The sequence below is a fragment of the Colletotrichum graminicola genome (genome assembly GCF_000149035.1).
Source record: "Colletotrichum graminicola M1.001 genomic scaffold supercont1.19, whole genome shotgun sequence".
Lineage (NCBI taxonomy): Eukaryota > Fungi > Ascomycota > Sordariomycetes > Glomerellales > Glomerellaceae > Colletotrichum > Colletotrichum graminicola.
Window position 1 is genome coordinate 686,950 of NW_007361023.1, and position 14,267 is coordinate 701,216.

A 14,267-nucleotide genomic window follows, 5' to 3' on the forward strand; every position below is an offset into this window, starting at 1 on the left:
GATCCGCCAGAGGACCGTCTCCCACGCCCCTTCCGCCCTCCGGTCCTTGCCTCTCCCCTTGGCCTTCAGAGACAGCCAATCCGGGCGGCACGACGGCGAAGGGCGCCTCCTCGTCGCGTACCCGGACGACGGGTAGTGAGTGCTACGTGCTATGAAAGAAGCGGTCGACGGCCATCGAGGGATGCCTCGCGGTACTCCTGCATCCCCCAGCTCCAGAATAATAAAAGGCTGGTGGATAGAACAAAGCCATGCTCCAAATTTCAAGTTTCAAGGTTGTCTTTACATGCAGAAACATCTCGTCCATCAACGGATATCGTGCCAGACCCGCCCGTCTTCAATCCCTCACCCGTCGCAGGAGTCGCCAAACAATCTCTGCAGCCCGAAGAAGTCGTGAACGTCGGGATAGCCAATGGAGGCCATGAGCCTATCTTCCAAGTATGCGTGTTTCAACAAGAAAGCCTCAAAAGCCAACCTGGCTTTGCATGCCTCCCACAAACGACTCCCGGCTTGAACCAATAACCCGACCACGCGACTTCTGAAATGCAATAGTGCCCACATCAACGGAGTGTAGCCCTTCCGGTCTCGTGAGTTGATGTCAACCTTGTTGTTCGCAATGAGAAGCGATACGATCTTTTCGTAGTTTTTTTGAGGGACCCAAAGATACCCTTCAGCGGCCCAAGAGAGCGGCGTACGCCCGCTGTTGTCGCAACAGTCGGGGTCTATACCTTCTTGTGACAATAATAGACGGACAGCATCGACTTGGCCGTTTCTCGCAGCCCACGAAATAGGCGTCACACCGGTGTTGTCTTTTGAGTTGATGTCAACACCATTTGTTAGAACCCGACTCGGAGCAGCATTCTTGTTTGACGGTTCAGAGAACGAGGCCAATGCTTGTTCGCAAATATCCCGGATTTGCCTGTTGTCAGAGAGGCCGACTGATCGGCTCAGTTCGTTCTTGCCCGCTGCCACGGCGTCCAGTTGCGTCTCAAGAAGCATTTTCAAGACAACCTCTTCTCCCATACCGGCCGCCCACGATAATACCGATCGGCCATCATTATCTCTCGAATCGACGTCAACCTGCCCTGTGTTGAGAAGCACCTGGGCGATCTCATCATATCCCTTCTCGGCCGCCCACGATAACGCCGATCGGCCACCATTATCTCTCGAATCGACGTCAACCTGCCCTGTGTTGAGAAGCACCTGAACCATCTCATAATATCCTCTCTCGGCCGCCGACGATAACGCCGATCGGCCATAATCATCTCTCGATTCAACGTCAACCTGTCCTGTATTAAAAAGCAACTGGACAACCTCTATGTGGCCTTCATGGGAAGCAGCCTGAAGGGCATTACCATACTCGCCACCCTGAGCGTTGACATCTGCCCCATTGCTGAGGAGCAACTTAACAACATCTATGTGGTCTAGAATAAGAGCAGCCTGAAGAGCATTACCATGCTTGCCGCCCTGAGCATTTACATCTGCTCCATTACTGAGGAGCAACAACTGGACAAGCTCTATGTCGCCTTTAAAGGAAGCAGCCTGAAGGGCACCATTATAATAGTCGCTTTGAGCGTTGACATCTGCTCCCTTCAGTACCAGCTGCTTTGTAGTTCCACCGAGCCCAGTAGAGCATGCGAAATATAGACAGGATGCTTCTGTGTATTTCAATTGTATAAACGGTTCCCTGCCGCCTGTATACAATCGAAATTCGGGTGGAAACAGTCGGATCCATTGTTCAAGTGCTGTTTTGTTGCACAAGAAGTTAACCGTTGCAGCCGACACAGCTTCGTCCACACCTTCAGCAAGCTTAGCATGGTTCAACCAAACTTCTGCAGCATATCTTGCCAGTGGAAAGCACCGCATAATGATTCTGCGAACTGACTTGTCCTCCTCATCCAGTTCTACTTCTGATATGCTGGTGACATAGGTCGAACGTGCGTGGGTGATCCTGGCGGCTTCTTTTGCCATACTGGTGAGGTAGGTCAAGCACATGTGGGTGATGCTGATGCTAGCCTCTGCGTGACGAAATCCCTCGACATCATAGTGTAGAAGGTATTCCTTGACGGAGAAGTGAGCTAGCTGCACTTCCTCCACCTCTTCTTCGTATTCTGATTTTGAAACTCGGGCAATGGCCACCAGGCTTGGACAAAATCGCATGATATCGGCTGGACAAGGCAGCCTGTCTTCGGGGTCAAAAAACCGTTGACCGTTGTCAAGCCGAACGGCTACCGCATCTACGGCTTTCTCGAGTTCCAAAGGTCGGACAGAATGGACAAGAAACTGGAGAAGGCGGATCGCTTTCATCTTGCGTTGCTGTGGAATTTGCTGGAGGATGCGGCTATAGGTCTCGTTCAGATCTCGGGGCAGAGCTCGGAGAGCTGCCTCGATTCCTTCGCGGTCCAAGCACACTTCAAGGCTATCAAGTTGACAGGCTGCCCATCGGAACCTGTTTAATATGTTAGCAAGAGTTCGCCCAGGAGAAATGATTCGGGACATAGCCATACATTCCATCGGCTTTCCTTCCAACTTCGCGTTCAATTTTTCTCTAGCACTGATGGAATAGATGACCACTTCTTGAACTCCGGGCTGTGCTTTAGTCTGTCTTTGATATAAGCGTGGATGTCGATGGTGACAGACTCCTTGTTCAACTCTTTGCAGCTATCCTTGCCAATCCAGACGGGAATGCTGCGTCGGAATTCCTCTTCGGGTCGGCTGGTGGCAAGCAGCTGAACGTGGTCGAAATCAGGATTAGAAACGATGTTCTCTATCCAATCGAGAAGTTTTTCTCGCATAGTGGATTCGTCCAAAGCGTCGAGAATGATGTAAACCTTCTTGGACCGTTTCATCATGGCGTGAAGAGTGTTCGCCAGTGCCGTTGTTTCCGGCTGTTGGCCACGGCAAGAGTTGAATATAGCGTCAAGTTCATTTGCAGCCTCACCCCCGTGGTTGTAGAGCTGGAAGATGAGTGGACGGAGTAGGTCATCCAACTTCTGCTTCGCCGTATTGCTGAAATCGAAAAAGAATTCAAGAGTCACGCATCCCTCTGTGCTTTTGAGATGATGGAGAACCTTGGCACATAGGACGGTCTTACCGCATCCCGGTAAACTGTGAAGCCACAGATGGCGACGCGATCCGAGTTCCCATTCCTCAAAGGCGGCGCCCTTTATAAACCACGTGCCGGTTCCTTCAAGTTGCACCTTTCGCGCATGGTTAAAGTTGGTGGATGTGTCCGGAGGCGAGAGCCATTTCTTGATTTGCGCGACACGGCCATCAGATTGAATCGACTTGACCGTTTCACCGATCTGATTTGCAGTAAATTGAATATTGGTTATGTTTCGTTCCACTAGACGAGTTAGACAAGACGACACGAAGACTCGACACACTAACGTGATTTTAGGACTTCTTCTATTCTCTTCTCGCCTTCGATCCTGCTGATCGAGATCTGGTTGAGAAGGTCCTTTGCATACGCCGCGGCCGCCATAGCGGCAAAGTCCTGCCACTCCTTGTTCTTGTGGGAATCCGAATAGTCGCATATGCCACGGATGACCAGACAGGGGAAGTGGTTCATCAGGCCCGCTGCTCCCATCTCGAAGCAGAGTACATCATTCTCTTCTGCGAGCTTATCCCTCACGCGCGCATCCTTCATCAGCTGATTCGCAGAGGCCACAAGCCCATAGTGGATAGCCGGGTCATCGTCTTCATCTCTGTCGCGTTGGCGGCGCAGCACCAAGGCCGAAGGTTCGTTGCCACAGACCTGGCTGCAGCCGTCCTTTGTGTCTTGAGGGTGCACGACGTCCGATTTGTACAGCCTGTCACTGCTCGACGGCGGCCGCGAATACTTATTTCGAAGGCGCGGCTTTTTCTGGAGAACCGCCTCGATTTGATCATCAAGCTGATGACCGTCAACCTCATACATGGCCTCAAGGCTGGCCACAGCTGTCCGCAGGACCTGCGGTGGCTGGTTCAGGAACCCGGTCTGCTGAAAGGCCTGGGATTGGATCGTCTTGCCGAAATCGTACTGCAACACGCCGCTTTTTCCGTCGCGCGGGCGACTGACGACGATGTCGCCAAGGCGGATATCGTGCTCAGGGGTCGGAGCACCGCCTCCTATCCCGACCATCAACCCAACCCGGATGTTGGGGAAGCTGTGCAACATGTCCCTGGCGACGACGGCGGCCGAGTTCGTGCCGTATTCACCCTGGGGCAGAACGGCGATGACTACATTGTGGCCACTGAGACTGCCTAGAGCGTAGCTATTGCTGTCTTGAGGGGCAACGCGCGCAGGTTTATCGTGCCTCTCGTCAAGGAAGGCTTGTGCGGCGACGAACTCGGTGGTAATGGCGCAGATCCAGCCGACGGTGTAGTTTTCCGGGTTCGAAGTGATTTTGATGAGACTACAGACGGTTGGCGGCAACCAGATGGACCTTCAACGACCATTCGAAGGGCCAGGAGGTGGTGTTTTGGAGAAATCAGGCTGGGATGCCCATCGAATGGTCTCATTTCCAACGCCCATGGGTCGGCGTAAGCGACAACGGACCAGTCGCTGTCTGCTGTGCCGCGGACATGGGTTGTTATCGGGACTTGATTGGCATTTGGCAAGTTACCGACGCCAGACTGTGAGAGAGCTCTTCGAGGCAACTTGCTGCCAAACGTATTGGGAGCGCCGTTCAGAAGCGTGTAACCGGGACGTTGGTGAGGCCATCCATACATCTTCCACCACGTTAAACGTCCAAATGAACTCGGTCCGTGCACAGCACAGGAGGCAAGCTCGAAGCTAAAGCCTACGCAGAGTTGGGAAAGCACGTGGCAGACCTCGGCCCCTTCCGCTCCACCTAAGGATCCCACTCTCCCGAGTGAGCCCGTCAATGACATTTTCGATGCAATCCATCCCGAGCATTTTCGCCTCCTTCAACTTTCCACCAACACATCTTCATAACCACATCCTTATCGAACCTCTTCTCCCCCAACCCCCTTCGAACACATCAAAAAAAGAAAAAGAGCAGAAAAAGAAAACAACAATGTCCCGCCTCCTCCGCCTCCGCCCCCTCCAAACCACCATCCACCGCGCCCCCGCCGCCGCCCGCCTCTCCTCCTCCTTCTCCCGCGGCCCCGCGCCCCCCCGCCTCCCGGCCGACCAACAAGCCGAGTTCGAGCGCCTCCAGCGCGAGGCCTCCGTCTCCAGCGCCTTCCAACACCTCGTCCAAGACGACTCTTCCTCCCCCTCCTCCTCCTCTGCTGCTGCCGCCGCCGCCGCCGCCGCCGTGGACCCCTCCTCCGCCACGCAAACGCCCTCCAGCGACCCCCTCGCCTCCGCCCAGGTCAACGCCGCCGTCGCCGACTCCCAGGCGCCCCCCACCCCGACCGTCGCCGCCACCGACGAGGACACGATGCACCCCAACTACGTCCGCGGTGCGCCCCCCGAGTTCGAGGGCGACGTCAACCCCCGCACCGGCGAGGTCGGCGGGCCCAAGCGCGAGCCGTTGCGCTGGGGCGCCGCCGGCGACTGGAGCTACAACGGCCGCGTGACCGACTTTTAAAAAGAAAGAGAATAGCGCCGCGGGGGGGGGATGGAGTTCCCACCGAGGCGCAAGTCTCTGGTTAGCTGCCCGGGGACGGTCAAAGTGCGCGAGAGACGTCCCCAGGCTCGAATTTTTTCTATAAAAAAAGAAAAAAAAAAAAAGACGGAACATGTCCCCCGTTATAGAGATGGGTTTATGAGGAGGCCTCGCAAGAGAAACGGCCGGGGCCAGGGCCAGGTGTACCACCACCAGTGTACAGTACATTACATACCATATTCAATGCAAGATACCAGTCAGTCACAAGTCATCGTGCGAGTCCCGGCCATCATGTACTCGAAAGTGTGTGTGTGTAATGGGTATTTGTAACCACCACCGCTACTCCTACAAAACACAACTACAGCTCCTAAATCCGTTGATATTCATCCGCTGTCCAACTCTTGTTCTTGCACGCCGTCCGTTTCATCACGTTTTCGTTACAAAAAAAGTTTCGACGTTTCGACGTTTCACGCTTCACGCTTTGGTGGCCGCGGCGGCCTTGCCGGTCTCATCCACGTCCATTTTGTCCGCCTTGTCCGCCGACGCGCCTTTCATGGCGGTGGCGCCGTTCGTCGCGGGGCTCGTCGTATTGCGAGCCTCGTCGCCGGACCTGTTCTCTTTCTCGCCTTCAGTGGTCGAGCTGTGCTCCTTGTCGGCCACGCCGTTCTCGCGGCCCTTCTCCTTCTTCCACCACGTACCAGAGACGATCTCGCCCCGGATCTTGTCGAGGCGCTGCTTCTCGCGCTCCAGCGCCGCCCCGTTGAGGCCGCGGCTGGCCACGTTAATCTCGCCCATCGCCTTCCGCATGCGCTCTCGCCGGCCCTTACCACGGAGGCGACTCTGCGCGCCGGCGCCGTTGGTGACCCAGCGTATGCCCGTCACCATGAAACTGAGGCCGTCGTGGATCGACTGGCGGCCGTTGTACCGTCCACCGTACTCGCGCGACTGGAGGCCGAAGCGCGTGGTACTGCTGTACTTCTCCAGCCGTGGGAGAATCACGATGCTCACGTGCATGTCGCGGTCGGCAGGCACGTGGACGGGGCCCGTCTTGGGCGGCTGGTCCAGGTATGTGGCCGAGTTCGCCTCGAGCCTCGCCTTCTCGTCCTTCTCCTTTTCCTTATTGCGTCTCTTACTCGCAGGGAATTCCTTCTCGGGGGCAGAGAGACCTCGATCGAGGTCAAGCAGGGAGGTATCCACGTCGTCGCCCCATTCTCCTCGAATCCACCCCCCATGAATACAGGCGGCAACAACATCGGAATCGTCCGTGTAGACATCCGTGCCCCACAAAGCCCTTCGCGCCGTGATCTCTTCTCTGGCTACCGGGGTGAGGTGAACTTTCGGCACCTTGACGGTCAGCGTGCAGTTCTCCTTGTCCTTGATCATATCCCATGGGAGCGGCGTCGGGGTCGAGGAAAAGCCACGGCCGGAAGGAACGTTGGGTATTTGCCGCGCGGGCTTTAGCTTCGGTTCGTAGAGCACGTCTCCTAGGTGCGTCCGGGGCCGGTGAGCGACCGCTTCAAGGACGGCCTTCGATGTCACAATCGTCTTGGGCTTGGGAGGGAGAATGCTGGTCGGGCTCTGCGCAGCCTGCTTGGCGGGCGCTTCCTTCACATGGGTATGCAGGTGCGCGGGCCGGGGGACGTGATGGTGATGAGCGGCCGGCAGGTCCTTCGTGGGTCCGGTGGTCGGCGAAGGGATGGGGGTGATGCCCTTGACGTTCTTGAATGGCGTAATGCCGACAGGAGCGGGGGTGGGGGCGTTGGCGTGGTCGGCGCCGTGGTGGTGGTGGTGGTGATGGTGGTGGCTGCTGTCGTTAGTCGTCGTTGACAGACCTGAGGGAACCGGTACGTACTGGTGATGGTGGTGTGCATGAGTCTTTGGGCGCTTTGCTCGGCCGACGGGGGTCAGCCGGCCTGTGCTCTCGTCGTCCCCTTTCGTATCCTCCTCTTTAAGCTTTCTTCTCCTGCCCTTGGGCTTCGGTGCCACAGCCTCGGGGCCGGATTCGTGCGTAGCGCTATCCGTCTCGTCGCGTCGAGCAAGACTTGCGTTCGTGTAGGGTAACTGAGCTCCTGCGGTCACGGGGCTGCCGACACCAAGGCCAGTAACACCGCTTCCGATTCCTGAAAACATCCTGCCGAATTCGCTCTTGATACCCGGCTCTCCCGCAGGGCCCGGTAGTTGTGGCTGGGCTCCCTGAACAGCCTGCGGCATCGGCGAGACGCGTCCCTTGCGGTTGATCTCCTGAACCGCTAGCAAGTTCCTTTGGTGGTGGTGATTGTTGTTGGGATGATCTTCCATAGGTCGATTACGAGGCGAATCGTACATCGGAGGAACGTGTGGTGTGTTATACGCGACTGATGGAGGAGGGGGGCCTTCTTCGCCGGGTCGTCGGTGCGTGGGAGCTGGTTGCGTCTGGGGGTGGAGGTGATTGGCCCTTTGCCGCTCGGGGGAATCAAAAGGCTGCTGTTGCTGGTGCTGTCCAGGCTGGCCTGGCGGGGGCTGCTGGGGATGATTCGGGGGACCGGGAGGGTATCGGTCGTTGGGGGGAGGCTGTTGTTGGAACTGAGGAGCGGGAGCAGGATGACTCTGGCCCGGGTAGTTGGGCGCAGAGCTGGGAGGGTATTCATGGTGGTGTCGAGGATGGAGGCCAGCAGGATCGTACGGTACCCTGGACTGATCGAAAGGTGGCGGCGGCTGCTGCTGATGCTGATGTTGATGCTGATGCTGATGCTGATGCTGATGCTGATGCTGATGCTGTTGTTGTTGCTGCTGCTGCTGCTGCTGCTGCTGATGGTGTTGCTGCTGTTGCTGCTGTCGAGGTGGCCACGGCCCTTGTTCACGCTGCTCGGGCGGCCGGGTGAAGGGAGGGGGCTGACCCCTCTGTACCTCCTGCGGCCGATAGTCACCCTGCGGAGCACGTCCACCATCGCCGCCGGAGTATGCACGCTCCCTTCGCTCTCTTTCCCTGAACTCAATTTCTTCCCGACGCTCTCTCTCCGCCCGATATCGGTCGTCGAAAGTCATCGGCTTCAAGTCTGGCCTTTCCGGATTGTATTCCATCGAACCTCGTGGGACCTCCTCACGACGTTGATACATCTCCTCGGGTCCGTTGTTCCGGCCCATATCTACGGTTCGCTGAGGCATGTTCTGCTGCTGGAAAGACTTGGGTTGACTCGTAGGTCGAGGGGGAGGAGGGCCTTGAGACATGCGATTCGATTCTCTGCCGTCCTGTGTCGACGGGCCTCGCTGGTGGTACCCCTGCTGTGGCGTGCCGTACCGCTGCACCTCGGGGGTGGTGGAATAGGCGCCCTGTGGCGAGGCGGCGGCACTGCCTCTCGGGTCGTAGGGACGCGCGTGCTCTGGAGTTTGCTGTCGTCGGAAGGGCTGGTACTCGGAGGAGGCAGAGTGCATCCTCGGGGAGGCCTGCATCGTCGGCGCAAACGTCGGGCCGGAGCTCGCAGAGGTAGCGGGCGGATGGTAATGCGACGGGGGCGGCTGTGAATCTCTCGCCGGGGGTGGCCCTCCCAGCATGGAAGATATCGACATGGAGCTTCCCGTGCTCCCTGTCCTTTGTATTGAGTTCAAAGAGGGAAGCTCACGGCCGCCGGGGAATGAGCTCGGGTGGCCGACACTCAAGGGTGGGGCTCTCGGCGCAGGCAGACCGTAATGGCCCATTTGATGCGACGGCGGCGGGGGATTTCCCGGCTGTGGAGGCGAGCCCGGAGGAGGCATATTGCGATTCAGAGGCGCACCGGGGGGTAATGAGGATGCACTCGGGTGCCGAGAGTGGCCGGATGAAGGAGGAGGGCCGGCGTTGTTGGGTTCTTGCGAGTAGGGTCTCGGACCGGAAGAATAATAAGGGTTTTCTGAGGAGCGTCGCTGATGCTCGGCATGCGGATGGGATACGGGGGGGAAGGGCGATTGATTCGGGGTCGAGTTGGCCGTCGTGGTGGAGGATGGAGGAAAAGGCGAGCGACTGTACTGCGAGGCAGCGTTGCGCGAGAAGGGCAGCTGTGGCGGCTGCTGTCTTGGATCCATCGCGCCGAGTTTTTAGCTCAAAGCCCACGAGGTGGATTGCACATTAGGTGGTGAGGTGGTGCGTCAGGGTGACGGCGAGTGGGATGCGGATGCGGTGGAGGCTATCGCAGAACAGAGTCGGGTGCGTGTGCGTGTGCCGAACAACCACGACGAGACTGTTTACCGGGGGGGGGATGGGCGAATGGGAGGGTATCGTCGATTATCGTCGTCGCGCGGAGCGAAGATGCGAGTTGAGGGACAAGGTAGATGCGAGCAGCAAAAACCGGTGGGTGAAGAGATGAGGCGAGAGGTGGGAGGTGAGGAAGGGGAGGGAGGAGGAGGAGGAGGAGAAGCGGGAGCAGGAAAAGAGGAAGGGTCGAGAGGCCGAGGAAGATCGCGACACACTGTTGTGTTACACGGACGCAAGAATTATTCTGGATTCCCCTGGTCGGATCCTGTTTGGGTGGGGCTGCCGGGTTGGGTACTGAACTGGGGTGGGCTGGGGTGGGCCGGGTCCTGGCATTGCAGCGTGACAGCTCAGCTTTGCTCGTGCTTTGCCGTCACTCTCTCAGAGGCCTTCTTCTTCTCTTTTTTTTTTCCCCTTACCTTTTCTCCCTCCTCTTTAGTCCTGGTCATCCTCAGTCCGTCGCCCGGGGATGGCTGGACAGGGTTATGATGTTTTTTTTTTGTGGTGTGGGTGGGTATGGGTACACATGCAGAGAGTCCCCTGTACGCTATGGAGTGATGTATATTGCACGTACTATTACCTACGAGTACGGATACCAGTACTACGTAGTTTAAGTATGTGTACTGCTACCTACCATGAACGGATGGGGAACGGGTTTGGTGGTGTTGGAGGTGAGGAGTGACTTTGGGGCTGCGTGACCTCTCAGAAGTTGGGGATGCCGCTGGCAAATGGGCGCAAATCGGCCGGCAAGTGACAGGGGTGCTGGGGGAGGTTCGTTCGCGCTAGTGAGACAGCTGGTCCCCCGTTGACGGGAAACGATGATGTCGATGCGCCGCCGCGTACCTGAGGGTAGTGGGCAGCTGGTTGATTGTTGTTGTTTTCCTGACTTGTGTGCTAGCTGGTATCTGCTTCTGCTGCTGCCGATGCTTTTCTGCACGTCGTATATGAGAGGGAGGGAGGGAGAGAGAGAGACGGGGAAAGCGAAGGAGTGAGTGCGTGTGTATACGATAATCGTTTGTCGGCGCTTTGCTTTGCTGTTTGGTGCTGGCGTCGTCGGATTCGAGGGGTGGATTTACGGCCAAGGTACAGATACCTACCTACCTGTATGGTCAGAGCTCTCGAAAAGGACCCTTCCGAGTTTCGGCTTAGCAGTTTCGATGAAGAGATGAATACGAATGGTGGGGAAAAAAGGGGTCCGGACCACGTATATCCAACGTCAAGGCTGATCGACTCCTTTGCTTTTGCTTTTTGCTTTTCTTTTCCTCACGTTGCTATCTATTGCTACGGCCTCTCGCAATCTCATCCTCCCCCCCCGGAGTCGAAGCTAGAGGGTGTAATTACAACGAATTGTAATCGATTGTACGTACGTACAAACGGTACCATGTACGTGTGTGCCTGGAGAAGTGTTTGCGTCGCGCCCTACGACGGATGCATAGACCGGCCGGATGGTGTCGACGACGTAAGGGATCTTTGAAGTACGAGGAGGAGGACAAAGAGATGCGACAACCCAGAAAAGGGCGATCGAGGGGTTCCCGAGCTTATGCAGGAAGAAGCGGTCCGCAGAGTCGTAATTAGTGCGTGTTCGCTGGCAATAGACTAATACCATGTGCTTAGTACCGTCACCGCCGTCACAGGCATCTGATCAAGGGATGCGGGGTGGGGAAGGCGACTCTGTGGGACGCGGAAGGGGTCGAAATACAGTGCACATACAAAGAGACACACCTGCAAAACGCATATACGTAGTAAACTAACACAAACGGGCGAGGTAGCGGCGCGGCGCGGCGCGGTGCGGTGCGGATGGACGCAGGGGACAGATAGTGCGGTGTCAAAAGTGCGTATCCGTGAAGACGACGAGAAATGGTATGTGCGGCAGTCATGGCGTACGGCGGGATATTGGGCATGGCCTCCAGGTTTGATCAGCAACACGTTTGGACGAGGGGGGAGGGGAGAGCAAACACCATGCAGGTTACTGCGTGAGAGATGGGGTTGCAGAACAACATGCAGAACCAGCTGGCGGTGACGGGTGTGTGTGTGTGTGTGTGTGTGTGTGGAGTGGAGGTGGTTGTGGTGGTGGTTGTTGTGGTGGTTATGATGGTGGTGGTGGTGATATGCTTGATGTCAATAACGGGCAATGTTCGCGGTCACGGACCACCTCTACGTCCGCGTCCATTAGAGTGACGGGAGCCTGAAAAGGCAAAGATACCTAGACGAATGGCAGGCGGGAGGGCGGTTCCAGGTCCGAAGCCAGGGTCGGGAGGGGCTGTCTCTGATTGTTGTTTCTGGGCTGACTAGCTTGTACCGATGCGACAGTGCGACAGCGACTTTGCGGGTGTTTTTTTTTCTTCTTTTTTTTTTCTTTTTTCTTTGGTGTGACGTTTGGGAAAAAGGTTCAGCCCATGCAGCCATTTAGTCATTTACACATTTACGAGGAGGATACGTATCTTTCTGCGCGGTGGGTACGTACCCAGCATTGCAAACTAGGTACCTAGGTACCTGCCCAGGTACTTGCATTATGCGGAGAGAGGAGTGTCAGCAGCAAGAAAGACGGACAGGGGAAGGAATGGAGGCGCGAATTGGGGTAAACACAGTATCCTGTCGATACGGCTATAACGATGATGATGAACCACGATGATGCTGATGATGCTGACATGGCATGATGTGGTGGTATTTTGTCCAAGACTGTTTGCGTTTTGCCGCCCTGTACATCCTGCTGCCCGTTTCTGACGGAACCACCCGACGGAAGTGATGCCAGCAATGGAGAAAAGAGGGAAAACCGTAGGAGCCAAGGTTCCTTCCTGTCGGCTCTTTCTTGTGCAATCAAGGCGGCTAATTGTGCCCTTCCGGTACATACGGTGCAGGATTTACTAAGGCGTCGGCCAGCTCGACGAGGTAATAAATGACATGTCGGTCGCCGCCGCCGCCACTGGGTGTCCTCGTGGGCGGCCTGCAGATGGGGAACACGGCCTCGAGTGTGCTTTTTGGTGGCACTCTGCTGAAGAAGACAAGGCACATTTCTCGGTTTGCGCTGCCTGCACGACGCGGGCGGGCTGTGTTACACATGATTGTCTGTGTGCATGGGACGCCCATGTCTCTCTGTCGGTGGGAGGAAGAGAGGGACACAGATTCCCCATGTCCTTCACCGCAATGCAAATCCCAAGTAGGTGAGAATCCGCTCTCAGGAGGAGGCAGTCGGTGTGTCGCTGACAAACGGAGGTGAAGAGAGTGACACCAGCGAGAAGAGAAGAGAAGAGACGAGACGAGACGGAGACCGGAAAGTCGCTGATACGTACCCGGACTGCCCTGGGCGTCTTTAATTGGGATGCTGCTCCCTCCCCAGGCCGTCCCCGACCAATGATGACGCATATGAGTCTTTTTGTGCCTGGGGGACACGCGCCCTAAAGAGCCGGCGATGCACACGGCGCAGTACGGGCGGCGCATCGCATGAGCCCGGTCCCGGTCTGAGCTTGACATGTACCGGTACCTACACACACACACACCTCCACGGTGTAGGCAGGTAGGTAAAACGATGTATGTCATACTTGGTGAGAAGATTTAACATTTAACATCTAACGCGCACGACTGACTCTCCATCGCACTTGCCTACCTCTAGTTTGAAAGCGCGTTGGACCTAGGTACTATCATTGTATATCTCCTTCCTTTCCTCCCCATCCTCCTCGTCTCATCCTCTTGCCGGGTTTGGTGTTTGCACCTGGGCACCTGCGTCAGTGTGTTGACCGGTCAGGGAAGGGGCCGAAGGGCTCCCTACCTTCCGTCACAAGCAGGGTTCAAGGTCCCCAACCACGCCGGCTCCTACTCCTTCCCCTCCGTCCCCATTCATGGGTCACCGCTGCGCCTTGGTATTGGGCTGCAGGATGTGCTTCGTACCTATACAGGTACCTGTCTAGGTATCTTGGTACTACGTATACAATACGTGAGTATATGGCAATCAAGAACACAACTGGCTGTCTATTGCTAGATGACATTGCGACGGGCCGCGAACGCACCCATCCACTGGTTACTGTGTATGCTTCATGCGGGGGGAAGAAGAAGAAGAAGAAGAAAAAAAGAAGAGAGAACAGGGACTTCATACCCTTCCATCTGCATAATCTCAAATCTCAATCTTGTCAATAGTTGTGGGGCCGAGACTCAGGCTCACAACAACAACAGCAACAACAACAACAACAACAACAACAACAACAACAACAACAACAACAACAACAACAACAACAACAACAACAACAACAACAACAACAACAACAACAACAACAACAACAACGAAAACAACAACAGCAACAATAGGGAGGAAAAAGGAAAGAAGAAAAAGGAAGAACGCTTGCAGCTCCTCGTCATCACTCACTCTTTCCATTGGAAGGTCCCCCACATTCTCACACCTCCCTTCGGTACAAAGGTACCTAGGTACCCCTCAAAGATCATGCACCTGTGACTGTGACCCGCAGGATGTACCCGATCGATGTCTTTTCCGCTATTGTGAGCGGGGGTAGAAAGCA

The 14,267-nt window shown here is 56.2% G+C and overlaps 3 protein-coding genes across 3 annotated transcripts; 1 reads left to right on the forward strand and 2 right to left on the reverse strand.

Moving 5' to 3' along the window:
• Positions 1 to 342: 342 nt before the first annotated feature.
• On the reverse strand, positions 343 to 4,710 carry GLRG_05672 (uncharacterized protein; the record flags this gene model as incomplete). Its single annotated transcript, XM_008096357.1, has 4 exons — positions 343 to 2,446; positions 2,569 to 3,343; positions 3,388 to 4,394; positions 4,538 to 4,710. 4 exons carry the CDS (start codon positions 4,708 to 4,710, stop codon positions 343 to 345), a joined length of 4,059 nt encoding a protein of 1,352 aa, XP_008094548.1.
• Positions 4,711 to 5,018: 308 nt separating this feature from the next.
• Positions 5,019 to 5,537, forward strand: GLRG_05673 (uncharacterized protein; the record flags this gene model as incomplete). Its single annotated transcript, XM_008096358.1, has 1 exon — positions 5,019 to 5,537. The coding sequence occupies one exon, from the start codon at positions 5,019 to 5,021 to the stop codon at positions 5,535 to 5,537; it is 519 nt and encodes a 172-aa protein (XP_008094549.1).
• Positions 5,538 to 6,029: 492 nt separating this feature from the next.
• On the reverse strand, positions 6,030 to 9,593 carry GLRG_05674 (histone deacetylation protein Rxt3; the record flags this gene model as incomplete). The annotated part of the gene is made up of 1 exon (XM_008096359.1): positions 6,030 to 9,593. One exon carries the CDS (start codon positions 9,591 to 9,593, stop codon positions 6,030 to 6,032), a length of 3,564 nt encoding a protein of 1,187 aa, XP_008094550.1.
• Between the last annotated feature and the right edge of the window lie 4,674 nt (positions 9,594 to 14,267).